General features: G+C 49.3%; 1 protein-coding gene across 1 annotated transcript in view; it reads left to right on the top strand.

Annotated features, from left to right (window-relative positions):
- Positions 1–26548, top strand: part of PMFBP1 (polyamine modulated factor 1 binding protein 1) — a gene marked incomplete at both ends in the record, with an annotated part of 54950 nt that overhangs the window by 27020 nt on the left and 1382 nt on the right. Inside the window, 15 exons of the mRNA XM_080703480.1 lie at positions 4397–4567; positions 6282–6392; positions 9069–9195; positions 9263–9420; positions 11917–12148; positions 14329–14518; positions 14682–14835; positions 16711–16878; positions 17080–17217; positions 21511–21675; positions 22482–22649; positions 22922–23089; positions 24589–24692; positions 24992–25066; positions 26236–26471. Of these exons, the coding sequence (XP_080559606.1) occupies positions 4397–4567; positions 6282–6392; positions 9069–9195; positions 9263–9420; positions 11917–12148; positions 14329–14518; positions 14682–14835; positions 16711–16878; positions 17080–17217; positions 21511–21675; positions 22482–22649; positions 22922–23089; positions 24589–24692; positions 24992–25066; positions 26236–26471 (2365 nt within the window). The remainder of the gene's footprint in view (positions 1–4396; positions 4568–6281; positions 6393–9068; positions 9196–9262; positions 9421–11916; positions 12149–14328; positions 14519–14681; positions 14836–16710; positions 16879–17079; positions 17218–21510; positions 21676–22481; positions 22650–22921; positions 23090–24588; positions 24693–24991; positions 25067–26235; positions 26472–26548) is intronic.

Genomic DNA, 26548 nt, shown 5'->3' with positions numbered 1-26548 from the left:
GGCTGGTGCCAGAGGCAGCGAGGTCGGGGTCAGAGTCCTCTGGGTAGCCAGGCCACTACTGGGGCCGTCAAGAGTGGGATCGGAACTTGCAATGCCGCATGCACAAAGAAATATTTCAGAAAATAAAAACCAGATGCTTCCCCTAATTAGCAAGAACTAGGAGGAAAGGGGTAACAGGAGGAGGTCGAGTTATAGAAAGGGCCCTATAGCGAAGCAATTAAGGTGACCAATCAGAGGGGATGGGATGGGGGAGGATGGAACCTCTTTAAAACTCATGAGGTACGTAAACAAAGATAATCACCAATCAAGCATGGGATCAAGGGGGGGAATGGGATGGGGACTGGATGAGGGCTAATTGGATGATGTGTGCTTGTATATCCTCTCAAGTCTTGTATTCCAATGTGATGTATGATTACAATGCACCAATAAAAATGTTTAAAAAATAAAAAATAAAATAAAATAAATAAAATAAAATGCATATCTTAAAAAATCTGCAGCTGGGCGTGGTGGCACACGCTTGTAATCCCAGCATTCGGGAGGCTGAGACAGGAGGATCACGGTTCCTGGACAGCCTCAGCTATGTAGTGAGGTCCTTTGCAACTCAGTGAGACCCTGTTTCAAAATTAAAAATTAAAAATAGGCAGGGGGTATGGCTGAGAGGTCAAATGCCCCTGGATTCCATCCCCAGACCCGCCAAAAAAAAAAAGTGGGGGGGTTGTAGCTCAGAGGTAAAATGGCCCTGAGTTCAAGCTCCAATACAAAAATTAAGTGAAATGAAAAGGCTCTTGCTGTAATAATTTCTTCTTAATTCTTCCCAAAACAGTGGTGGGTAGTTCCTCAGCAGTTTTACATCTGCACAGGGTCTGTGGTTGGACACGCAAACACTCAAACACGCCCTCCCTTCCGTCTTTGAAAGCTTCACTGCATTGTTTTGTGACAGTCAATACAAAAGGTCAATCTGGGGGATGTCCTTCTATTTCTCTCTCTCTCTCTCTCTCTCTCTCTCTCTCTCTCTCTCTCTCTCTCTCTCTCTCTTTGTAACTCTATTTTATCTCGTTGAACTCTCGAGGTTTTTAGCCTAAGGATGATTTTAGTTGATTTTTCACTAAACCTCTGGACACTTTGCTGACTTTCAATCCAAAGATCTACATTTGTCTTCGATCCAGAAAGGGAATTTTTCTTTCATTACTTCTAAGTCAGTTTTCATATTTCACCCCCTAGTAATAAGAAGGGATTAAAACCTGCAGGTATCTTCTTCCTGTTCCTCTTAACTCTTCTATTATGTTTTCTATTCCTTTGCCCTCTTACACACTAAATTATTTACATGAGCATCATTTATGGTTAATTTTAGATTTCTGGCTGACCTTTCTGCCGCGTGCTCATCGGCAGCTTTCAAGATCAGTGAACAGGAACTATTTCTAACCGTGCCTAAAGAGGCACAGCGAGGGAGGCAAGTTTAATGGGGAAAGTTTCTGCCATCCAAACTGGAACTCTTTGCTCCTTTTTTCCCCCTACGTACATCAGCTGACCGCATTATTAGCACAGACCAAGGAAAGGGTAGTAACCTTTACGCATGATTTCAGATGATCTAAAGAAACCCGGTTCTTAGCCAGACATGGTGGTGCATGCCTGTAATCTCAGTCCCTGGGAGGCTGAGACAGAAGGCACAGGTTTAAGGACATCCTCAGCAATTTAGCGAGGCCCTAGCAACCGAGGAAGAACATGTTTTAAACTAGAAAATAAAGCCAGGCTGGGCGTGGTGGCACACGCTTGTAATCCCCGCGCTTGGGAGGCGGAGATAGGAGGATTGCGCAGGTTCGAAGCCAGCCGCGCGCGCTGGCTTAGGAGACCCTGTTTCCAAATAAAAATGTAAAAATAGGTCTGGGAGTGTAGCCCGGAAGTAGAAGGGCTTCCAGGAACCCCAGTACCACCAAAAAAAAAAAAAAAAAAGAAAAGAAAGCCAGGCATGGTGGCACATGCTTGTAATCCCAGCATTCAGGAGGCTGAGACCAGAGGATCGCGGTTCACAGACAGCTCAACTACTTAGTGAGAGGCCCTCTGCAACCTAGTGAGATCCTGTTTCAAAATAATGAATAAAAAATAGGGCAGGGGGTGTAGCTTGGAGGTAGTATGCCCCTGGGTTCCATCCCCAGACCCGCAAAAAGAGTGGGGGGGAACCGGGCGTGGTGGCGCATGCTTGAATCCCCGCGCTTGGGAGGCTGAGACAGGAGGATCGCACAGGTTCGAAGCCAGCCTCAGCTACTTAGTGAGGCTCTCAGCAACTTAGTGAGACCCTGTTTCCAAATAAAGTATGAAATAGGTCTGGGAGTATAGGTCAGAGGTAGAAAAGTCCCTGGGTTCTACCTCCAGTACCACACACACACACACAAAAAAAAAAAACAGGTCTGGGATTAGGGATATAGCTTGAAGGTAGAATGCTGTGGTTTCAATCCCCAGGACCACAAAAAGAAAGAAGGTAATTTTAAAACAAAAACAAAACACAGTTCTTGGAAAACAGATTGATGAGAGAGTGTCAAGTGTTACAGTTCCTTTGAAGGACAATTGTGCAGTATCTAAGCTTTCAATAGGAACCAGCACGCCGACTTCTTTGAATTTGATCTACACATTTACCAAAGTAGGTACTCAAAGATTTATGCGCAAACACAATCACTGCAGCGTCATTCTCAAAACAATCTGTATCTCCATCGGTAAGAAACTGGATAAGTACATGTAATAGCAACTTAAAAGGAGGAGACAAAGCACATGTAAATAAAGCAGGTGCCTTGGAACAGGTCCGTTTTATGGGTTTTGTTTGCTTGCTTTTGTATTTCTGGGGGTAAAACCCAGGGGCATCCTACTTTTGAGCTATACTCCTAGCCTTATTTTATTTTATCTTATTTTTTTAATGCATGGCCTCACAAAGTTGAGAGCCTCACTAAGTTTCTGACGCTGGCTTTGAGCCTGCGATCTCCCTGTCTTGGCCTCCCAAGTACTGGGATTAGAGAAGTGGGCCACCAGGCCCAGCTCATTTCATGTTTTAAAATGCCAACGTAATTCATATCTTATGAACTCATTTGTATTATGTAAATATATAGATAAATTTCTTGAAGGACATACACAACTTATCATTGTTGGAAAGTAGAAAAAGTATGGGATTAGCCAAGCGTGGTGGCGCACACTTGTAATCCCAGCATTCGGGAGGCTGAGACAGGAGGATCCGGGTCTGTGGCCAGCCTCTGCTACTTAGTGAGGCCCTCTGCAACTCAGTGAGACCCTGTTTCAAAATAAAAAATATAAATGGGGTTGGGGGTGTAGCTCAGAGGTAGAATGCCCCTGGGTTCCATCCCCAGTACCACAAAAAAAAAAAAAAAGTATGGGATTAAGTGGAGAGAAATGAGTGGTCAAAAGTGGTCAAAGAGCAATTCTGACTTGACTGTACTATTAGAGTGTTTTAGGAAGGTTATACAGACATGAGTACTTTTGTGATTTGAAATCACTTTGAGCGCCGGGCGTGGTGGCGCACGCTTGTAATCCCCGCGCTTGGGAGGCGGAGACAGGAGGATCGCGCAGGTTCGAAGCCAGCCGCGCGCGCTGGCTTAGGAGACCCTGTTTCCAAAAATGAAAATGTAAAAATAGGTCTGGGAGTGTAGCCCGGAGGTAGAAGGGCTTCCAGGAACCCCAGTACCACCAAAAAAAAAAAAAAAGAAATCACTTTGAAAGGAGAGGAAGGCAAATCTACAAGTATCAATGGAAAAAAATATCCTAAACGAATTCAAGTGAGATCACAACGTTTGGAAGAGTGTGTAGAAGGCTCTCATTTGTGTATGGAAACAGGTGGAGTTGTATAAATATACATTTACGAATGCACCGACAGGCATAGGATATCCTTGGAAGGGTACCCCAAAGAACGCAGACGGTGTGGAAGAGGCCCCGAGTCATGGAGGGCTAATTATTCCCCTGTGAACTGTTTAGACTTTCTTCCTATGTCTTCATGAGTTACTATTTTTCCTTTTGTTAAGAAAAGAAATAAATATAAATATGTACTTTTATAAGTATATGTAAATATGAGTATTAAATATATTATTTTTGTTGTTGTTGGTACTGGGGTTCCTGGAAACCCTTCTACCTCCGGGCTACACTCCCAGACCCATTTTTATACTTTTTTTTTAAATTTGGAAACAGGGTCTCTGAAGCCAGCGCGGCTGGCTTCGAACCTGCGCGATCCTCCTGTCTCCGCCTCCCAAGCGCGGGGATGACAAGCGCGCGCCACCACGCCCGGCTAAATATAGTCACATACTTTTACAACATAGGTCTAGAGGTCTTCCATGCTGGTGGAATTTTGATGTTAACTCACAAATCACAAACAAAACCAACTCATTCTTTTTAAACACCCCAGGAGCCCGAGAACAAGGGTGACCACTCCAAGGTGCGCATTTACACATCTCCCTGCATGATCCAGGAGCACCAGGAGACCCTGAAGCGCCTGTCTGAAGTCTGGCAGAAGGTTTCTGAACAGGACGATCTCATCCAGGAGCTTCGAAACAAGCTAGCCTGCAGTAACGCCTTGGTAAGTTCCTCGTGGGAGGGCATTTGCCTGAGGGACCCACAGAAAAGCCAGGCAGAAAGAAAGGAGAGAAAGAGAATCGCCAGGGTAACCTCCTTCTCAAAGACTCCTCGGCTGGCATGAATACGTGCCCCGCCCTCTGTTCATATTCTCCGTGGCATGTAAGACGTTCTTACGTTGTCTTGTTATGTTTTATTATGGTTGAGATTGTATTGGGTATAATTCTAAAGAGACTTAAAATCTCACACACTAACCTAAGGGCCCATCAGTAGGTAAATGGGTACAGGGATTAAGAAGAATGTATAAAGAGATGTGCATGTTAGGCCGGGCGTGGTGGCGCACGCTTGTAATCCCCGCGCTTGGGAGGCAGAGACAGGAGGATCGCGCAGGTTCGAAGCCAGCCGCGCGCACTGGCTTAGGAGAGCCTGTTTCCAAGTAAAAATGTAAAAATAGGTCTGGGAGTGTAGCCCGGAGGTAGAATGGCTTCCAGGAACCCCAGTACCACCAAAATAAAAAATAAAAATAAATAAATAAAGAGATGTGCATGTTGCAGAATAATATACGGCCTGTAAAAAGGGGGAAGCGGATCCATAAGAGATGCACAGAAGGACCTGTGTGATGTGTGACTGAGACCGAGTTGCAGGATCCTATGGGGCTTTTCTTAAGCTCTGATCATAATATACAAGTATATGCCGTAAATTCTCCCTTGTCTTCCCTCGCTTTGTTAAAGGGAACGAGGGCAGGTGTGAAGAGGATATTTTCACTTACTTTCACTGCTTAAGTTTTGTTTGAATTATTTTCAACAAATTCAAAAAAGGACCATGACATTGAAACAAAAAAAAATTTTTTTTTTTTTTTTTTGGTGGTACTGGGGTTCCTGGAAGCCCTTCTGCCTCCAGGCTACACTCCCAGACCTATTTTGTATTTTTATTTGGAAACAGGGTCTCCTAAACCAGCGCGCGCGGCTGGCTTCGAACCTGCGCGATCCTCCTGTCTCCACCTCCCAAGCGCGGGGATTACAAGCGTGTGCCACCACGCCCGGCCAAAACTTTTTGTTTTTTATTTTTGCTTTTTCTTTTTTATTTTGCGGTACTAGGGAGAGAACCCAGGGGACATCCTACCTCTGAGCTATACTCCCAGCCCAATTTTTTATTCCTTATTTTGAGTCAGGGTCTCACTGAGTTACAAAGGGCCTCGCTAAGTAGTAGCTGAGGCTGTTTGCAAACCGCAGTCCTCCTATCTCAGCCTCCTGAATGCTGGGATTACAAGCGTGCCCCACCACTCCCAGCTTCATTCGTTTTTTTTGTTTTTTTTTTTTCTTTTTCAAAAAAAAAAAAACCACCTGCATTCATCCACTCCATAAGAAACTTCCTCCCTTGGTCCTCTGATGCTTAATTGTGTCCACTGATAGATTACCCCCGTCTCTGGTGTGGTCTCCAAAGAACCTTTTTCTGCCTCTTCAAATGGACCCCAAAGAGGCTCAGCGGAGTCCAAAACACGGCCACAGATGGGCTGTGGATGGATCACTCTCTCTGTTTTAGATGAATTCCCGTGGACTTAGGAGCATAATTTCCTCTCCCTACCAAGCCCCAGGAAGGGCACGATGACTTATACAATGATCTGAAAGACTCGTGCTGCCGAAAGAAACACCCTGCCCAAACAGGAATGCCGACTGGCGGTGGCGGCCACGGTCCGCCCAACTTGTGCTCACCCGCAGGTTCTGGAGCGCGAAGAGGCTTTGATCAAGCTGCAGGCCGACTTTGCTTCCTACACAGCCACCCACAGATACCCTCCCAGCGCCTCGGAGGACTGCGAAGACATCAAAAAGGTCGGAGGCTCTTGCTTGCCTGTGCCTAGTGGAATCAGGCTGAGCTGGGCTTTCTCCTGGGGTTTCCTGATTTTATTTTTATTTTTTATTTGCATATTTTATTTTTAGTTGCATATTTTTTTATTTTTTTCTCTGTTTGTTTGTTCTTTGGTATTGGGATAGAACCCAGGGGCTTTCCATCTCTGAGCTACACCCTCTACTTTTTTATTTTTATTTTGAAACAGGCTCTAAGTTGCTGAGGCTGGCCTCAAACCTGCAATCCTCCTGTCTCCGCCTCTCAAGTACTTGAACTACCTGCATGTGCTACCATGCCCGACTTTATAATTTATATTTTATAATGTAAATTGGCCCATCATACACAAGGATACTGTGTCTAATGTGTGCCGAGCCCCAAAGGGTGTGGTAGAATATGATTTTGGAATTGTACCTCTCTCTTTTTTTTATTTGTTTTGTTTTGTTATTTTGTTGGCCCTCTTTTATTTTTTTTATTTTGAAACAAAGTTTTGCTAAATTTCTGAGGGCCTTGCTAAGTTGCTGAGGCTGACCTCAAAATTGCGATCCTCCTGTCTCAGTCTCCTAAATGCTGGAATTACAGATGTGTGCCACCACGCCAAGCTCGTGCCTATCTCTTAACCCACTTCTAACCTTATACCTAAGCAAGACAGTCCTCCTGTCGGCTTTCTAGTGTCTGTCTGGCATTGAAACTTACAAATTTAAACCGGGCGTGGTGGCGCATGCTTGTAATCCCCGCACTTGGGAGGCAGAGACAGGAGGATCACACACGTTAGAAGCCAGCCTCAGCTACTCAGTGAGGCTTCCAGCAACTTAGTGAGACCCTGTTTCCAAATAAAATATAAAATAGGTCTGGGAGTATAGCCCGGAGGTAGAAAGCCTCTGCGTTCCACCCCCAGTACCACCAAAAAAGAAAAGAAAAGAAAACTTACAAATTTAGATAAGCTCGTTATCTTTTTTTTCTTAAGTTCTATAAAATTTGAGGCAGTGTCAAAAACTGACCCAAGCTGGGCATGATGACACACACCTGTAATCCCACTACTTGGAAGGCTGAGGCCAGAGGATGGCAGGGTTGAGGCCAGCCTCAGCAATTTAGCAAAGACTCTCGACAACCTAGAGAGAGCCTGTTTCAAAACAAAACTTTTTTTTTTTTAAGTTTTGGGTGTGTCATCCAGGGTAGAATGCCCCTGGGTTCAATCCCCAGTACCCCCCCAAAAAAATTAATAATAATCATAATCTGACTACTTTTAATGAATAAGCAGTTAAAACCATGTAAACACATCACAAGATTTGATAGGGGGCGAGGGTCGTCAGATTTAGCTCCCCTAGGTGATATCCTGTCTCAAGCCAGTCCTGCCTGAGCTTAAGAGACTTGGAGAAGCCAGTCGCTTGAGACCGCGCGGTGTGGCGGCCAAGACGGACGCTGCAGGGGGACAGAGGGTGCGGAGACCGGAGTGATGCACTCGGCTCTCCGGCTCCCCAAGGGCCTCTCTAGGGGGAAAGGCGGAGATGCTTCTCTTTCCAGATTTTCCAGTCCCAGAAAGGTGTTATGCTTGGTAGTTCCTCCTTGGGACAACAAATATCTGTCAACATTTACTTAACGGTCAGTTCCACGTTCCTCACACGCTGACCTCCGGCCAGGGCTCCTGGCTCCATCTTTCACAATGGCCCGGATTTTCACAGTGATCGAAGCGCTTCTCCCATGGTTGACCCTCACGCCGAAGCTTGAGCCAGCCTTAGGACCAGTTTCTTCCAGCGGTCCCCTCCTGTGTCACTCGTGACTGTCCTGTATTTCTCCAGCTGCCGCCTCCCGTCCCCGTGCTGCGGCTATCCTTCCTGTCCGCTCTGAAGCCACATACACGACATTCCACAGCACCCTCCCATGCCCCGATAATTCATGGCTCCCCCGGCCCTGCCACCTCTGGGTTAGGGAGAAGACAGCCCCCTGTTCTCTCATCCCTTGAGCGTGTGTGTGTGTGTGTGTGTGTGTGTGTGTGTCTGTCTGTCTGTCTGTCTGCAGATTGAACCCAGGGCCATTCTACCTCTGAGGTACACCTCAGGCCTATTATTTGTTATTATCATTATTATTATTGTTGTTGTTGTTGTTGTTATTATTATTGTTGTTGTTGTTGTTATTAATTTTGTTTTGTTTTGTTTTGTTTTTTTGGTGGTACTGGGGTTCCTGGAAGCCCTTCTACCTCCGGGCTACACTCCCAGACCTATTTTTACATTTTTTTATATTTGGAAACAGGGTCTCCTAAGACAGCGCGCGCGGCTGGCTTCGAACCTGTGCGATCCTCCTGTCTCCGCCTCCCAAGCGCGGGGATGACAAGCGTGCGCCACCACAACCGGCTTGTTATTAATTTTGAAACAGGGTCTCACTGAGTTGCACAGGGCCTCACTCAGTAGCTGAGGCTGTCTGTGAACCGCCATCCTCCTGTCTCAGCCTCCCCAAGGCTGGGATGACAAGCGTGCGCCACCACGCCCTTAACACTTCTTAATCGAGATATGATAGGCAAGCCATAAGATTCATCGTAGCTTTTTAGTATCCCCACGAACTCCAGAACATTCTCAGCATCCCAAAAGAACCCCCTCCCAGCCTCTGGCAACCACCCCTGCGGTCCTGACCCTCCGGCCGGCGCCCCGCCCGCGCTCTCCCGCCAGGTCCTGAAGCGCCTGCAGGAGCAGAAGGACAGCCAGTGCCTGCACGTGGAGGAGTACCAGAACCTGGTCAAGGACCTGCGCATGGAGCTCGAGGCCGTGTCGGAGCAGAAGAAAAACATCATGAAGGGTAAAGCGGGGGCCGGGGCGGCGGGGCGCCCGCGGCGGGGCGCGGCTCTGAGCTGCCCCCGCCGCAGACGTGATGAAGCTGGAGCTGGACCTGCACGGGCTGCGGGAGGAGGCGTCCGCCCACGTGGAGAGGAAGGACAAGGAGGCCGCCTTGGTGCAGCACCGGCTGCAGGAGCTGCAGGCGCAGTTCAACGAGACGCAGAAGCTCGCTCTGAAGAAAGACAAGGTGAGGGTCCCCCCACCCCGGGCCTCGGGGATGCGCCGAGACCCAGGCTGCTGCAGGCCCACATGGATTCCCACGGCGCTTTGGTGTTTGGCATTTTTCTTCTTTTCTTTTTTTTGTACGTTTATTGGTGCGTTTTAATTGCACACTTTAGTGAGGTTCAGAATCGTACAAACAAACATGTACACAGGCCTTGGTGAGTTTCCCTTCAGGTGGCGCCCCCTCTCCATACGTAAGTGAGATTGGTTGGTGACACCTTCGTACTTGGGCCTGGCATCTTTTGAACTATTTGTTTCATGTAAATTTCTCCCCTCCCTGTCCCCTTTCATTAGTCTACTGCCGGCGCCGTTGCCTCCCTCTACCTTTAAGCTACACCCCCCCCCCTCGATTTTACTCTTATTTGGAAATAAGGTCTCACTAAGTTGATAGAGTCTCACTACTTGCTGAGGCTGTCCTCGAACCTGCGATCCTCCTGTCTCCGCCTCCCAAGTCCTGGGATCAAAGGCGTGGGCCACCACGCCCGGCCCTCACTCTTCTTTTATCTGAAGTCCCTATTGTGACTCGGTTTCCCTCCAGCTTCCACATAGGAGAGAAAACATTTGACCCTTGACTTTCTGAGACTGGCTAATCTCTCTTAGCATATTTTCTTCAAGCACAAAATAAGCAGATAAGGCCAGGCCGGCACCGTAAGAGAGGCTGGGACTCAGCCCCGCGTGATGGCGTGCACTTGGAGTCCCAGGACTTGGAAGGCTGAGGCGGGAGGGTGTGAGGACAACCTCAGCCACATGGCGAGACTCTCGGAGACCTAGCAAGACCCTGTTTCCAAACCAAAGAAATAAAAAAGGCTGGGGGTGCGGCTCGGAGGTAGAATGTCCCTGCGTTCAATCCCCAGGATTGAACAAAAGAACAGGGGGATAGCCCAGACTCTGTGACCAAGATGTTCTCCCCAGCCCTGCAAAGGTAGCAAGAGAGTTTGGGATGTTCGCACCTGCGTTGCTAACTTGGACTTTTATTTTTAATGCTTGATAGTGGTGGGAAAGGCTATAAAATAACATCCAGGCTTATTAAGAATCTCAAGTGAATTTCACCTTTTAAAATTACAAATATCTTATGAATACACAAATCAGGCAGTCTGGAAATGTTAATGGAGCCGTGCCCTGGAAGCTCTATAATTGCCAACATAAATCAAGTTCCTGGAAAAGCCGAGGAACAGAACCAAGGACAGAAAGGGCGCGAAGCCCCCGCACCCTTTGTAGAGGCTGTGGCGTCCCCGCCCTGAACTGCTATCAGAGCTGGGGGAAATGGCGCCCGTGGTTGACAAGCTGCTCGTTGGACCTCACGTTTCCAGGCCTGGGGGCATCCGTAGGTCCAGTGCAAGAATTTAGAGAGATGGCCACATGAAGAGACGCTGCATAGCTTCTGGTCATGCACAGTCAACAGCCATTCTGTATGTGTGTGTGTGTGTGTGTGTGTGTGTGTTACTAGGGCTACTACCCAGGGGCATTCTACCTCTTTTTTTATTTTGAATCTGAGTTTCATTAGGTTTCTGAGAGTCTTGCTACATTGCTGAGGCTTGGCCTCGAACCTGCAATCCTCCTGTCTCAGCCTCCCAAGCGCTGGGACTGCAGATGTGCACCACCAGGCCTGGCAACAAAGATTCTCCAGCACTCCAATATGCAGACAGTACATAATAGAATTAATACACGATACTGGCATACCCATGTCAAGGGTGATGAATGCCTAAAACGTCTGGTGGCATAAACCCAAGGGAAAGCCTCCCTGAGAAGGTGACGTTTGGGCAGAGATTTGAGTAAAGTGTGGGGCTTCTCCCCCGTCCCCCACCAGGCAAGGTCTTGAGAAAGAATATTCCAGGCAGAGGCCATAGCGAGTGCAAAGGCCTGGGGGTAGAGGGCTCCCGGGGTGCTCCAGGAGGCCTACCTTCAGAGGAGATGGCTGGAGAGAAGGCCAGGCAGGTAGGCTAGGTAGGAGTGGGTGACGAGCACCCCTGGAGGTTGTGGTAAGGACCTAGGCTTTTTCCTAAGTGAGACTGAAGCCAGGTATGGTGGCGCATGATTATAATCCCAGTACTTGGGAGGCTGAGACAGGAGGATTGCGGGTTCACAGTCAGCCTCAGCTACTTCCTGAAGACGTCTGCACCTCAATGAGGCCCTGTTTCAAAACAAAGTATTTAAAAGAGAGGGTTGGGGGTGTTATTCGGAGTTTAGAAAGCCTCTGGGTTCAATCCCCAGTACCACCAAAAATAAATAAATAAATAAACCAAGTGAGACTGAAGCCGGCAAGGGGTTTGGAGTAGAAGCAGAAGGATGTCAGCGTGCTGAGCACAGACGGAGGGTGTGCAGGGAGCAGGTGGACGCTCTGCAGAGCCCAGGCAGGGCGCTCCGCGGCTGGGCTGGGCTGGGCCGGGGCACAGGGCGCGGGGCGGTCTTGGGCTGGTCCAGGCACCCGTGCTGCACCGCGGTGCTGTGCTCTGGCTCTCAGTTACTCCAAGACAAGGAAGAAATGCTGGATGAGCTGGGGAGGAAGCTGGCGCAGGTCCAGAACAGCCTACTGAACAAGGAGATGGAGCTGGAGGAGCAGCGGTGCCTGATGAGGGAGCTGGAGAGGACGCTCGCGCAGGACAAGAACAAGGCCGAGTGCAGGGCGCTGCGGGCCGAAGTCAAGACGCTGCAGGACCGCGTGGAGGAGGCCACGCAGCAGCAGAGGCTGGCGGGTGAGGCCCCACGGCACCTCCCTGGGGTGTCACCTTGCCCTCCTGAACTCCTGCACCCGCCCCAAGATGCTCCCCCTGAAGCCCTCCACCTTCCCCTCTGCCGTCTCAAGTGGGGTCCCATCCCTCCCGCTGCGGGGCTCTGCCCTGGCTTCTTGGCCCATGTTCCCCTCTACCTCCTCCAGGTCCTTTGTCGGTCAGTTCTTCCCCTGAACCTGTTATCTTTTTTATTTATTCATATTATTTACTTATTTATTTATTTTTGTGCTGGGGATTGCACCCAGGAGTATTCAATCTCTGACTATACTCCCAGCAACTTTTTTTTTTTTTTTTTTTTTTTTTGCAGGTTTGGGGATAGAACCCAGGGGCATTTGACCTCCAGCCCTATTTTTTATTCTTTATTTTGAAACAGGGTCTTACTAAGTTGCAAAGGGACTCACAAAGTAGCTGAGGCTGACCACTAACCGCGATCCTCCTGTCTCAGCCTCCCAAGTACTGGGATTTCAAGCGTGGGCCACCATACCTGGATTCAACTTCTTTAAAAAAATTTTTTCTTATTATTTTGAAACAAGGTCTCCCTAAGCTGCTGAGGCTGACCTGGAGCCTGTGGTCCTCCTGTCTCAGCCCCCACCCAGGCCACTCTCTGTCCCCTCTTTTTGCTTCCAAACACATTCTCTTCCACACTGCCAGCGCAGGATCATGCCCGCGCCCCTCTGAGGAGGAGGAGCCCACTCTCTCGAGCAACACCTGCTCCTTGCCTTGGGTACAGGGTTTCTTTGGAGATGCTGAGAAGGTCCTTTTGTAGGGTGAGAGGTTGGGAGTTTTTAGTTCCATTTTTCTGCACAAGAATCAACTCAAGATGGATACAAGACTTAGAAATCAGCCGAGTGTGGTGACACGCTTATAATCCCAGCACTCCGGAGGCGGAGACCGGAGGATCACGATTCATGGACAGCCTCAACTACTTAGCGAGGCCTTTCGTAACTCAGTGAGACCCTATTTCAAAAATAAAAAGACTAGCCAGGCGTGGTGGCACACGCTTGTAATCCCCATGCTTGGGAGGCAGAGACAGGAGGATCGCGCAGGTTCGATGCCAGCCGCGCTGGCTTAAGAGACCCTGTTTCCAAATAAAAATATAAAATAGGTCTGGGAGTGTAGCCCGGAGGTAGAAGGGTTTCCAGGAACCCCGGTACCACCAAAATAATAATAATAATAATAATAATAATAATAATAATAATAATAATATAAAAATGAATAAAAAATAGGGCTGGGGGTGTAGCTCAGAGATGCAGTGCCCCTGGGTTCCATCCCCAGTACCACCAAAAAAGAAAAAAGAAAGAAAAGACATAGACCAGAGACTTTGGAATTACTGGAAGAGAGCATAGGACCAACTCTCCAACATCCAGACAACAAGAGAGACTTCCTCAGCAAGACTCCCAAAAATTAGGAAATAAAAGCAAAAAAAAAATTCTCCCAGGTTTTCAAAATCTGCAGAAGACTTCCCTAATCCACTCAGGTATTCAGCGCCATGGCCCATCCCTCCCGTTTTCCTTTCCAACCAAACTGGTCTCCTCCCTTCTCCCCCACGTGGCTTCTCCATTCCCTTGATGTGTTCCTGGAACCTTCCTCCGCCCTCCTCTCCAGCCCAGTCGACCTGTGTCGCTCCCAGGTTTTCCCTCCAACCTTCCTAACCCAGGGATCGCTCTTCCTGTGTTTAACATTCCTGTGCTGGGGTCCTCTCCCAGTGGTAGAGCAAGTCCCTGGGTTCAATCCCCGGCCCCCAAAATAAACAAAATAACATTTCTGCGTTCTCTGTGATGGGCCGGCCGGTTGTGTCTCCCTTGCCGGATCCTCAACTCCAGGGAGCTGGGCTTTTTCCCTAACTAACAATCCGAGTCTCACAGGGGATCCCGAGCCATTTCCACCCATTTAATTTCTGTCAAGGAGCCCATGGCTAGAGGGTAGTTGGAGACAGATAATTGAACAGAGCGCTTAGGACGGAGAAGGAAATGGAACAGATTGGAAGCAGGTCACGGAAAGAAAGAGGGGACTTCTGAGCAGTCTCCCCGGGGAGTCCCATCTTTGGACATCTCCTCCTCCTCCTCCTCCTCCTCCTCCTCCTCCTCCTCCTCCTCCTCCTCCTCCTCACAAGGGCCTGCCTGGCCTGTCTCCCGCCCCCACAGCTCAGCAGGCAGCACAGTACAAGGAAGAGGCCAGGCTGGCCAGGATTAACCTGGAGGACACCCAGAGGAAACTGCAGAATTGCCTTTTTCTGGACAAGCAGAAGGAGGAGAAGATCCAGGAGCTGCAGAGAGAGCTTCAGAAGCACCAGACGGAGTCCTCGGTGTCGGGAGACGAACTGACGAACAACAGGTGCCTGCGCCCATCCCCGCTCACCTCCAGACAGAGGGGCCGTCCCTGTGGGCGGCCAGGACCACGGCGGCCCCGGCACGGGAGGGACATGGGGCTGCCGGGGGCCAGCCCGCCCGCACTGGCACAGAGGCCCGTCTCCCCGGTTCTTGTCCCTTTGCTTTAGAAAACAGATAGAGGAGCTGACCTCGGCACTCTCTGAGGCCCAGCGGAAGCTGGAAAACGCAGACAAGGACAAGAAGCAGCTGCAGAATCTAAATGAAGGTCAAGATGGGAAAATAAAGACGATGCTGGAAAACACCAAACTCATCCAGAACCAGGTATGGGGCCAGCAGGCAGCCAGCTGCAGCCCCACCCCGCTCAAGACAAAGCATGGGGGCCTTGCCTGGGAGGGCGTGGCCACTGAGCCACACCAACCGAGTGTTATATGACAGTGCTGCACCCGCCACTGGACACCTGTTCCCATCACCAGGAATAACCACTCGCAAGGCTTAAGCACCGAAATAACCAGCCAGGCCTGGTGGCGCATGCCTGGAATCCGGTACTTGGGAGCCTGAGACAGGAGGATCGCACGTTCAAGGCCAGCCTCAGCAACTTAGTGAGGCCCTCTGTAACTTAGTGAGATCCTGTTTCAAACTAAAGAATAAAAACTAGGTCCAGGGGTGTAGCTTAGAGTTAGAATGATAGGGTTGTTCTTTCTAGGGTTCAAAAGCTATCCTTGTTACCGGATTTAAAATATTTTATTTCTAAAGTATTCTATTTGTGCTTTTCTAAAGTCATTTAAAACTTTATTCGAAGAGGTCTCTATGTGAAAGGCTTTGGGGAGTTAAGTGGGAGAGAAAGCCAGTGCTATAGGAATTAGATCTCTAAATAAAAGCAATTGGGCGGGCGTGGTGGCGCACGCTTGTCATCCCAGCATTCGGGAGGCAGAGACCAGAGGATCGCAGTTCGCGGACAGCCTCAGCTACTTAGTGAGGCCCTCTGCAACTCAGTGAGACCCGGTTTCAAAAAATAAAAAGACTAGCCAGGCGTGGTGGTGCAGACTTGTCATCCCAGCATTCAGGAGGCTGAAACTGAAGGATCGCGGTTCACAGACAGCCTCAGCTACTTAGTGAGGCCCTCCGCAACTCAGTGAGACCCGGTTTCAAAATAAAAAATAAAAATTGGGCAGGGGGTGTAACTCAGAGGTAGAATGCCCTTGGGTTCCATCCCCAGACCCACAAAAAATAAATAAATAAATAAATAAATAATTTTTTTTTCGTGGTACCGGGGATCCTGGAAGCCCTTCTACCTCCGGGCTACACTCCCAGACCTATTTTTAGATTTTTATTTGGAAACAGGGTCTCCTAAGCCAGCACGGCTGGCTTCGAACCTGCGCGATCCTCCTGTTTCTGCCTCCCAAGCGCGGGGATTACAAGCGTGCGCCACCACACCCGGCTAATAAATATATAATTTAAAAAAATAAATAAAGACTAAAAAATAGGGCTGGGGGTGTAGCTCAGAGGTACAATGTCCCTGGGTTCCATCCCCAGTACCACATAAATAAATAAATAAATAAATAAATAAATAAATAAATAAATGTAATTGGTGTATCTAAAGAAAGAAAAATGTTGCAGAGCATCAAAGCAAACTTGGGGGGGGGGGCAATGGGGATTGAACCCAGGGGCATTCTATCTCTGAACTACACCCCAGCCCTTTTTTATTCTTTATTTTTAAACAGGGCCTCACTAAGTTGCTGAGGCTGGCCTTGAACCTGCGATCCTCCTGTCTCAGCTTTCCAAATACTGGGAATACAGGTGTGCACCACCATGCCTGGCAAGCAGACTTTGTTTGTTTGTTTGTTTGTTTGTTTGTTTGTTTGTGGTACTGAGGATTGAACTCAGGGGCATTCTACCTCTGAACTACATCCACAGCCCTTTATGTAGTTTTTATTTTGAAACGGGTTCTTGCCGAGTTGCTCCCTAAATTGCTGAGGCTGGCCTTAAACCTGCGACCCTCCTGCCTCAGCCTCCCAAGTACTGGGGCTACAGATGTGCACCGTCACACCCCGTGAAGCAAACTGTTCTATTCCCTATGCTATCAAACTCCAGCAACTACCTTCCTAGCCGTCCTTCCCCGGGTGCGACTGCCCGGAGAGCTTCTCCTGGCCGTCGCACAGCGTGAGACCTGCCCCTGCTTGGTGTTTGTGTCCTCAGCTGAGGGAGCTGGCCTTCGCCAAAAGCCAGCTGGAGGAAGAGCTTCAGGAAGTCAAGAGGTCCCTGGAGGAGAAACGGGAGCAACTGAAAAAGAGCAAGGACCAGGAGAAGCGGCTGGAGGAGGAGCTGGAGACGCTTCAAGAGGAAGAAAAAAAGAAGGAAAAGATGGTGCGAAAGGGACTCTGGGAAGGGCCGGCTCCAACTCCAGGGCCAGACAGGCGCTGGCCGGGCCAGGAGCCACGCGGGCTGGGGATGCTCAGAGCGCAGGGAGGCCAGGGCGCAGGGGGGGGACGGGGAGGGACTTTGCTGGGAGTCGGAGGGTAACACCTCCTTCCGGGGGGTTTTTTCTGCTTTGTAACGGGCGAGCAGGCGAAAGAGAATTTGAGAAAGAAGGAGGAGGAAAATGAGAATCTTCGATTGGAGTTGAAGCATTATTCTATGCAACTGGAATCCTCTATCAGCAAATACAATGCCTCCCAGCAGGTTATCAAGGAGCTGAACGTAGAGGTAGGTAGTCAGGAACCCCAGTGGGGTGAGGCCTTGACCCCAGGACCCTGGGCTTGAAATCCACCTGTCTCTCCTCCACCCCAGGGACTGGCTCAGCCAGCCCTGGTTCTGGTTCTGGTCCTACCCCCTACCCCCACCCCCGCCCCCAAGTGCCTCTGTAACCATCAGAGCCAAAGCAAAGAGATGTTTCTCCCCTACGTGGAGGGTTTTATCTCATACCTGGTAGAGCTTTGCTATCAAGCCTTCCATTGTATTTTCAACCAGGGTTGAGTGAATTCGTTGCTTGGGGCACTTTGCTAGGGAACACGTCCAAAAGTACTGGCAAAATCCAAAACGGGGATAGAAGGGAAGACCTTTCATTGTACATTTTTCATGGCACGCATTAAAGAGAAAAAAAGACAAGGGAAAAAAAGTAAATGACATTTGATACGTGCTAGGCACTGTGCTTGAGTTCAGTCGTCATTTGTTGAGGGTCTGCTTTTTTTGTGGTACTGGGGACGGAAGCCAGGGGCGCCCCACCACTGAGCTACACTCCGGGTCTTGATGGGTTGCTGAAAGTCTCGCTAACTTGCGGGGGCTGTCCTCGAACCGGCAATCTTCCTGTCTCAGCCTCCCACATACTAGGATTACGGTGTATGCCACCACACACAGCTCTACTTAGCTCTTTACCGCTTTACTCTCAAAAGAGATCCATTACTGCGATTCCCCACTTGCAGAAGACAGACAGACGGAGGCCCAGAGTCACTAATTAGTAAGTGATGAGATGAACCCATTATTCGAGGCTGGATCATGCAGCTCTAGTGCTCTCCTCTTTCTCCATCATTGAACAGCAATAATTTCCTCAACCGAATACATTCCGTATTTCTAAGCAAGAAAAAAATATATATAGCATCTTGGGAAATCGCCTCTTGAGTTACAGGTGAAAGACCACGCATCTTTTCCTGCTTCAGAATATGTATTTTTAAAACTTATGATAGTATGACTATTCTAAGTGCTATCCAATAGAATTTTCTGCTTTTCTGTGAAAATGGAAAAGTTGTGCATCTGAACTACCAACACTATAACTGTGAGCCACGCGTGTCCTTGAATATAAGGTTACTGCCTAAGTCCTCAGTGTGGGCCTGACATCATGTTTGTCAAAAGAAAGCCAGGTAAATTTAGAAGTAAAAGCCCAATTTCAGAATTCCTTTAGTGAGACTCAAGACAAGAGGTTTCGTTTCAAAAAATAAAAAGACTAAAAAACAGATCTTGGAGTATAGCCCGGAGGTAGAAAAGCCCCTGGGTTCCACCCCAGTACCACCAAACAAACAAAAAAAAAAAAAACTTCTTGATTCTGGTGGCACATGCTTATAATCCCAATTCCAGGAAGGCTGAAACAGACAGGATCCAGGTTCGCGGCCAAATTCAGCTACTTAGTGAGGCCCTCCACAATCCCCGATGCCAAAAAAAAATACTCCTTGATTCTGGAATTTATACCTATCTGGATTTTGAGTATTTTTCCCTTAGCTAAATCACTCTATTGGCAATATTTAAAACAGAGCTTGGCCAGGCGTGGTAGCACACACTTGTAATCCCAGTACTTGGGAGGCTAAGACAAGAGGATCGCGGCTTGCAGCCAGTCTCAGCTATTTAGTGAGGCCCTCCACAACTTAGTGAGACCCTGTTTCAAAATAAAAAATAAAAGCCAGGTGCTGTGGTGCACGCTTGTAATCCCCGCACTTGGGAGGCGGAGACAGGAGGATCACGCAGGTTCGAAGCCAGCCGCGCTGGCTTAAGAGTCCCTGTTTCCAAATCAAAATATAAAAAATAGGTCTGGGAGTGTAGCCCAGAGGTAGAAGGGCTTCCAGGAACCCCAGTACCACCAAAAAATAAAAATAAAAAAATAAAAGATAGGAAGCCAGGCATATTGGCGCACGCTTGTAATCCCAGCATTCAGGAGGCTGAGACAGGAGGATCAAGGTTTGTGGACAGCCTCAGTTACTTAGTGAGGCCCTTTGCAACTCAGTGAGACCCTGTTTCAAAATAAAGAATAAAAAATAGGGCAGGGGTTATACCTAGGAGGTAGAATGCCCCTGGGTCACATCCCCAATACCAGAAAGGAAAAAAAAAAAAGGGCTGGGGTTATAGCTTGGAATTAGAATGTTCCTGGTTTCAATCCCCAGTACCACAAAATAAAATAGAATTTCCATTTTAGCTTTTAGCATTATAGTGATTTTTTTTTTTTACCATCCTTCTTTTTACTGTCTCACCCCCATGGTAACATATCTCAGTTCGGCTACAACTTACGACTTATCAAGCACTTACAATGAATTATAGTTTCTCTAATGACTCTTTGGTTTATGGGGGAGACCCAGCTGAATCCAGGCTCCATATTTTTTTAAATCTCTAGAAAAAAATGACCTTGGTTTTCAAAAGACCCAATTATTTAATATTTAGGAATCATTTTACCACCTCATAAAATACAGGATTAAAAGCCTACTACAATTTTCATTCCACCGGTCCCTTGGGTTGAAGATACTCAAAAAATTCCACCTGAAAAAGTAACAAACTAGCCAGGTGCAATGGTGCATGCCTGTAATCTCAGTATTTGGGAGGCTGAGAGGAGGATTACGGGTTTGAGACCAGCCTCAGCAACCTAATGAGCCCTTGTTTCAGAAACAAAAAGCAAACAAACAAAAAGGGTTGAGGATGTCTCTTGGAGGTAGGATGCCCATGGGTTCAATCCCCATTACCACCAAAAAAAAAATAAAAGTAACAAATTTCAAAGACTGGGAGTTATTGGAGACAATGCAGAAAGAGCGTGTGTCTGTGCTTGTGTGCCCATGTGTATCTGTGTCCGTATTAGGAGGCGGGCATGCTGGGATACCAAAGAACAGCAACCATGATGCAGATGTTTAAGATTCCCCTCCTGCCACCAGACTTCGAAACAAGGTCTCTGTCCTGGACTTAAAGTGTATAACGAAATGGCTCCCTCCCCATGTGCGTCATAACTCACAGTCATAGAGCAATTAGCACCTCCAAAGGCCCTTTCTACATACATCATCTCATTTGATCATCATGAAAACTGTAGGAAACTGCTGAAATTATCCCAGCTTATCAAAGCAAAAGCTGAGGTCATAGAAACACGTCAAACCGAGACGGGCATGGTGGTGCACGCTTGTAATCCCCACATATGTGAGGCTGAAACAGGAGGATCGTGGTTTGCGGCCAGCCTCAGCTACTTAGTGAGGCCCTTTGCAACTCAGTGAGACCCTGATTCAAAATAAGGAATTAAAAATAGGGCTGGGGGTGTAGCTTGGAGGTAGAATGCCCCTGGGTTCCATCCCCAATAAACAAAAGTTTAAAAAAACAAGTCAATGCAAGACCCTAGACCTCATCCCAAATTCCTGATCTCAGATCTCAACCCCCTTTTAACCACACTACGAATAATTATTACTAAGTTTAAGGTATGGAGTTGCTTTTAAACATACTTGAGCAGAACTATGTGTTCAGTTGGTCCCTAGCTTCAAACAATATTTAGATCCCTGCCTCCAAACAATGCAATACTTTATTTCATCAAAATGAAAAATCATCAAGCCGGGCGTGGTGGCGCACGCTTGTAATCCCCGCGCTCGGGAGGCTGAGACAGGAGGATCACACGGGTTCGAAGCCAGACTCAGCTACTTAGTGAGGCTCTCAGCAACTTAGTGAGACCCTGTTTCCAAATAAAATATAAAAAAAGTCTGGGAGTATAGCCCGGAGGTAGAAAGCCTCTGAGTTCCACCCCCAGTACTACCAAAAAAAAAGAAAAGAAAAGAAAAATCAGCATTTATCGTGTACCTATTCTGAGCCTTGCTCTGAGCTACAGCCGCGGTACGTAGCCACGAGTGGAACTCAAGCGTGGTCCCGCCTTCACGGTGTGTCAACGCTAGTGAATTCTGACACGAACTAAAGTAGGCATAAAGCACAACTCCCATGCTGTATCCTGTCTGCTAACCTAGACTTGGATTCTACATCTTTATCAAAGGCTAGGGAGTTCGGGAAAGGGACGTTTTACGTGTGTACATCACACTGTACAACTTGCGGTATGCCTTGTACCTTGGGGGCGCATGCTAACGAGAGGGAAAACGCTTGAGGAGGGGTCCGGCAGAGCCTGGGAAGACAGCTCTGCCTTGGGCCACAGGGAGGTAGAGTTTGAGTGTTAACAAGACCCCGGGCGGGTGGCTGCAGAAGCCAGCCCAGCGCGCGGCCATTCTTATGGGTGCCACTGTGACCAGCGGCTGGACCCTTGACTTTGCTGTTCTCACCCTGTAGATAGCCCGCCAGAAGGAATCCATAACAAATATACAGGCCCAGCTGGACAAAGCCATGCAGAAAGAGAAACAGTATCTCCAAACCATGGTCACCAAGGAAGTCCATGAAGAATTATCGCGGAAGTCAGCAGCCTGCCAAGACGACCTGACGCAAGCCCTGGAGAAGGTGAGGCCATGCCCTCTCACCTCTGGACGAAGACTTGTCCCCGCGCCGTCCATGCAGTGGCGCACACCTGTAGTCCCAGTGCTGGGGAAGCTGAGACCGGAGGATTGCAGTTTGCAGCCAGCCTCAGCTATTTAGCGAGGCCCTCCAAAACTTAGTGAGACCCTATTTCAAAGTAAAGAATAAAAAATAGGGCTGGGGGTATAGCTCGGAGGTAGAATGCACCTGGGTTCCATCCCCGGTAGCACAAAGAATGAAAGAAAGAAAGGAAAAAAAAGAAAGAAAGAAAGAAAGAAAGAAAGAAAGAAAGAAAGAAAGAAAGAAAGAAAGAAAGAAAGAAAAGAAGGAAGGAAAGAAAAGTCAGGCTGATGTAAGAAACCCAGGAGTCAGTAAATACTGCTTCCTCTGAATGAGGCTGCTGCTTCTTTTTTAAGGGGGAGGACAAAGATGAAGGTCAGGCCTAACAGTCTTTCTGTTTATGGGCGATCCCGGGCTGGGTTTTCCCAAGCCAGATTGTCAGGGAAATGTGTGCCCATCTCTGTGCTGATCGTGCCTGTGGATCAATTCATGGGACCAGAAGCAGAAGAAATGGGGGAGACAAAGGGGGGCTGAGGACAGGGCAGCAAAAAACCTAGCCACTGTCACCCCCACACACACCCCTCGAGGACACTAGGCGAGGTGCCATGGCCGCCCGTGCCACCCCAGGCAGAGGGCAGCGAGGGAGGGATCAGAAGGCTTTTCCGGACTCGGCAGAGAGGGCCTGAGGGTTGTGACGGCCACTCTCATCCCGCTTTGTCTTTGCCCGGAAGCTCAATCATGCGACCTCAGAGACAAAGAGCCTGCAGCGAAGCTTGCAACAGTCCCAGGAGAGGAAGTCTCAGCTGGAAGATGAAATCGTGGCTTACGAGGAGAGGATGAAAAAGCTCAATGTGGAATTAAAAAAACTGCAGGGCTTCCACCAGCAGAGCGAGCTGGAGGTGAGGAGAAGCCAGGCCCTGGCTGCCCGCCCGTTAAGGAGTCCGCGAGGTCGCGTTTTTGCATTCAGAATTATTCAGCGCTAAGCCATCAACCCCCTTCCACTTTCTTGGCTCCGGGAACTTGAGAGTCAGGCGGCAAAGACCAGAGCAGGGGCGCCCTCTGCTGGCCGCTGGCGGTAAAGCACCCTGGCGGGTCTCCCCAGGCCCAGGAGCCGCCCTCTTCCCCCCCCCCCCTCCCCGGGTTCGCCTCCTCACTCTGTGCTCCTGAGCAGGTGCACGCCTTCGACAAGAAGCTGGAGGAGATGAGCAGCCAGGTGCTGCAGTGGCAGAAGCAGCACCAGAATGACCTGAAGATGCTGGCGGCCAAAGAGACCCAGCTCAGGGAGTTCCAGGAGGAGATGGCCACGCTGAAGGAGAACCTCCTGGCAGACGAGAAGGAGGTGGGTGCACCCCGGCTGCTGGGGCTTCGTCTTGGTCCCTCCTGGCCAGACAACCCCGGGTGGGGTGCTGGGAGACAAGAGAGGACCCCCGCCCCATTCAGCACGGAGCAAGGGCTGGGTACTCCAGGCCCACCGCAGCTGATACAGCCCACCCATGTCCTTATGGCTTTGCCGATGGAGAGATGGTGACCAGAACAAAGACCCAACTCCAGACCACCATTCCGTCGGACACCCCTGGCGCACACACCTCTGGGGTACACCATAGGCAAGTCCAGCAGCCGCAAACCCTCCTGCGGGCGGGACTCGCCATTGCAACCTCCTCCCAAACTCCCTGAGCAGAGACGCTCATTGGCAGGAGGCTCCGGGAACACCCTGGGGTAGCCACAGCACCTTTGTTCAAAGTAGAAAGAAGCCATCTCAGCCTGGCGTGATGGCGCACGCTTGTAAGCCCGGTCCTTGGGAGGCTGAGACAGGAGGATGGCAGGTTTGCGGACAGCCTCGGCAATGTAGCGAGGCCCTCCACAACTTAGTGAGACCCTGTTTCAAAATAAAAAATAAAATAGGGAGGGCTGGAGGTGCAGCTCTGAGGTAGAATGCCCCTGGGTTCAGAAGGGAGGAGCTAGGTGTGGTGGTGCAGCTTGTAATCCCAGCATTCAGGAGGCTGAGACGGGAGGATCCAGGTTCATGGCCAGCCTTGGCTACTTAGTGAGGCCTTCCACAACTCAGTGAGACCCTGTTTCATAATAAAGAATAAAAATAGGCCTAGGGGTGTAGCTTGGAGGTAGAATGCCCCTGGGTTCCATCCCCAGACCCACACACACACACAAAAAAAAAAAAAAAAAAAAAAAAAAAAACTGAAGGGAAGAGAGGTCATCTCTTCTTCCAGGCATTTCTTCTTCCATCTGTTAAAAAAAAAAATTCTTAAAGCCGGGCGTGGTGGCTCAGGCTTGTAATCCCTACACTTGGGAGGCTGAGACAGGAGGATCGCACAGGTTCGAAGCCAGCCTCTGCTACTTAGTGAGGCTCTTAGCAACTTAGTGAGACCCTGTTTCTGTTTCTAAATAAAATATAAAATAGGTCTGGGAGTATAACCCGGAGGTAGAAAGCCCCTGGGTTCCACCCCCAGTACCACAAAAAAAAAAAAAAAAAAAAAAAAACTCTTAGCATATTGCTTCCTTAGAACAAGTCATTTCTGTGCCCTTTGGCCTGAAATACTAAAATGCATTTTTTTTTTTGTAGTACTGGGGGTGGAACCCAGGGGCATTCTGCCTCTGAGCTACACCCCCATCCCTATTTTTTATTCTTTATTTTGAAACAGAGTCTCACTAAGTTGCGGAGGGCCTCACTGATTAGCTGAGGCTGGCTGCGAGCCGCGATCCTCCTGTCTCAGCCTCCCGAGTACTGTGAAAGCCATTCACCCCAGAAGAGAGCCGAGGCCTGGTGGGGGAGGGGCGCCTCTCCCACCCACCATGATGGCCCGGCCTCTCCTCCTCCCGCAGCCCTGCTGCCTGCCCCTGCGGTCTGTGCCCAAAGACACCTGCAGGCTCCACCGAGACAACGACCAGATCATGTGCAACATGGAACAGTGGGCAAAAGAGCAGAAGTAAGTAAGGGGGAGAGAGGCGAGGCCCCCCGCGTCACAGCAGCTCGTCACAGAGGGGTGGGGAAGCCCTGCTGACTTGGGAAGGAGTCAAAATGGACTGGAGGCTTTGCTGGGCTCAGATTTCCTCTTCCCAACCCGCTTGGCTGCACAGGGGTCCCCCCAACTCACTTGGGGAGAGAGTGGTTTTACGCAGCTCTTAAGTCCAGCTGGCTGCCGGGTGCTATGGGAAGGCTATGGGACAGGGTGATGCCCAGGCCAGCTGGCGCCCTTCCTTGCTCACGGGATGCTGGGGTTCACAGGATCGCCAATGAGAAACTAGGAAACAAGCTCCGAGAACAGGTCAAATACATCGCCAAGCTGACTGGTGAGAAGGAGTAAGTCCCGTCCGTCGTCGTGTGTCCCCCCCCCACCCAGCCTGCCACCTGGCCTCTAGCCACCTAACCCTCTGGCCCTGGCCCGCCTGCGACACACCCAGGGCAAGGGTTAATTCTTTTTGTCTAAAAAGGACCCTGACATTTTTCTTGGGACAAAACCACTTTCTGAAAGGATCTAACTAAAGAGAGCTGTCAGAATCTGATAAGGAAAAGCCGGGCATGGGGGCGCACGCTTGTAATCCCAGCATTTGGGAGGCCGAGACCAAAGGATGTCGGTTCGCAGCTAGCCTCAGCTACTTAGTGAGGCCCTCTGTGACTCAGTGAGACTCTGTTTCAAAATAGAGAATAAAAAATAGGGCTGAGGGTATAGCTTGAAGATCGAAGGCCCCTGGGTTCCATCCCCAGTACCAAAAAAAAAAAAAAAAATTAAAAAGAAAAAGAAAGAAAGCAAAAGAATTAAAAATAGTGGTGGAGTATAGCTCAAAGGTAGAATGCCCCTGGGTTCCCAGAACTGAAAATAAAATAAAATAATAAAATAAAATAGGGCTGGGAATGTATGTAGCTCAGAGGTAGCATGCCCTGGGTTCAATCCCTACTACCACCAAAGGAAAAACAATTATTTACAACAGCCTTCTGAGTTTTCAAATTTCTTTTTTTTTTTGGGGGGGTGGTACTGGGGTTCCTGGAAGCCCTTCTACCTCCGGGCTACACTCCCAGACCTATTTTTACATTTTTATTTGGAAACAGGGTCTCCCAAGCCAGTGTGCACGGCTGGCTTCGAACCTGCGCGATCCTCCTGTCTCTGCCTCCCAAGCGCGGGGATTACAAGCGTGCGCCACCACGCCCGGCACTTGAGTTTTCAAATTTCTAGCATTTATCAGACCATCTCCTTCCATGAACCCCAATGGGCAGGTCATGCTTGCTTTTCCCCTTGGCAACTAAAACAACAGGCCCAGAGCTAACAGAACGGGCCAGGAGCAGTGGTTCGGGTCCTCCGCGCCCTCAGGCCCGGCCTCCCTCCACGGGACACGCATGGGCCTCCTTTGCCACAGAGTCAAGGAACCTGGCTTAAGATAAGGACCCCGGCATCCGCGCCTTCTTCCCCGGGACACCTCGAGCAGGGCACCAGGCAGATCAACGGCCGCCTGTCCCCCCTCTCCTCCTCACAGCCACCTCCACAATGTCATGGTTCATCTGCAGCAGGAAAACAAGAAGCTGAAGAACGAGATCGAGGAGAAAAGGATGAAAACCGGAAGCACCAAGCTGTGCGCCAAAGCCCTGGGCCCAAGCAAAGTGGACACCACGCAGCGGGGCAAAGCGGGTGCGCTGGCCTGGAAGGGGGCGCCCCCGGACCTCAGCCAGAGGATGGACATCGCCAAGTTGATAGGGATACCCCACTGCTCGGGTATGCTCGCTAGCCCCAGGCCTTCCTCCTAGCCCAGCTTCCCAGGCAACAACTGCTGGCGCGGATTCACGCCAGGA

This window comes from Muscardinus avellanarius, assembly GCF_963383645.1.
Source record: "Muscardinus avellanarius genome assembly, chromosome: 10".
NCBI classification, from domain to species: domain Eukaryota; kingdom Metazoa; phylum Chordata; class Mammalia; order Rodentia; family Gliridae; genus Muscardinus; species Muscardinus avellanarius.
This window is presented reverse-complemented; position numbering and strand designations above follow the sequence as displayed.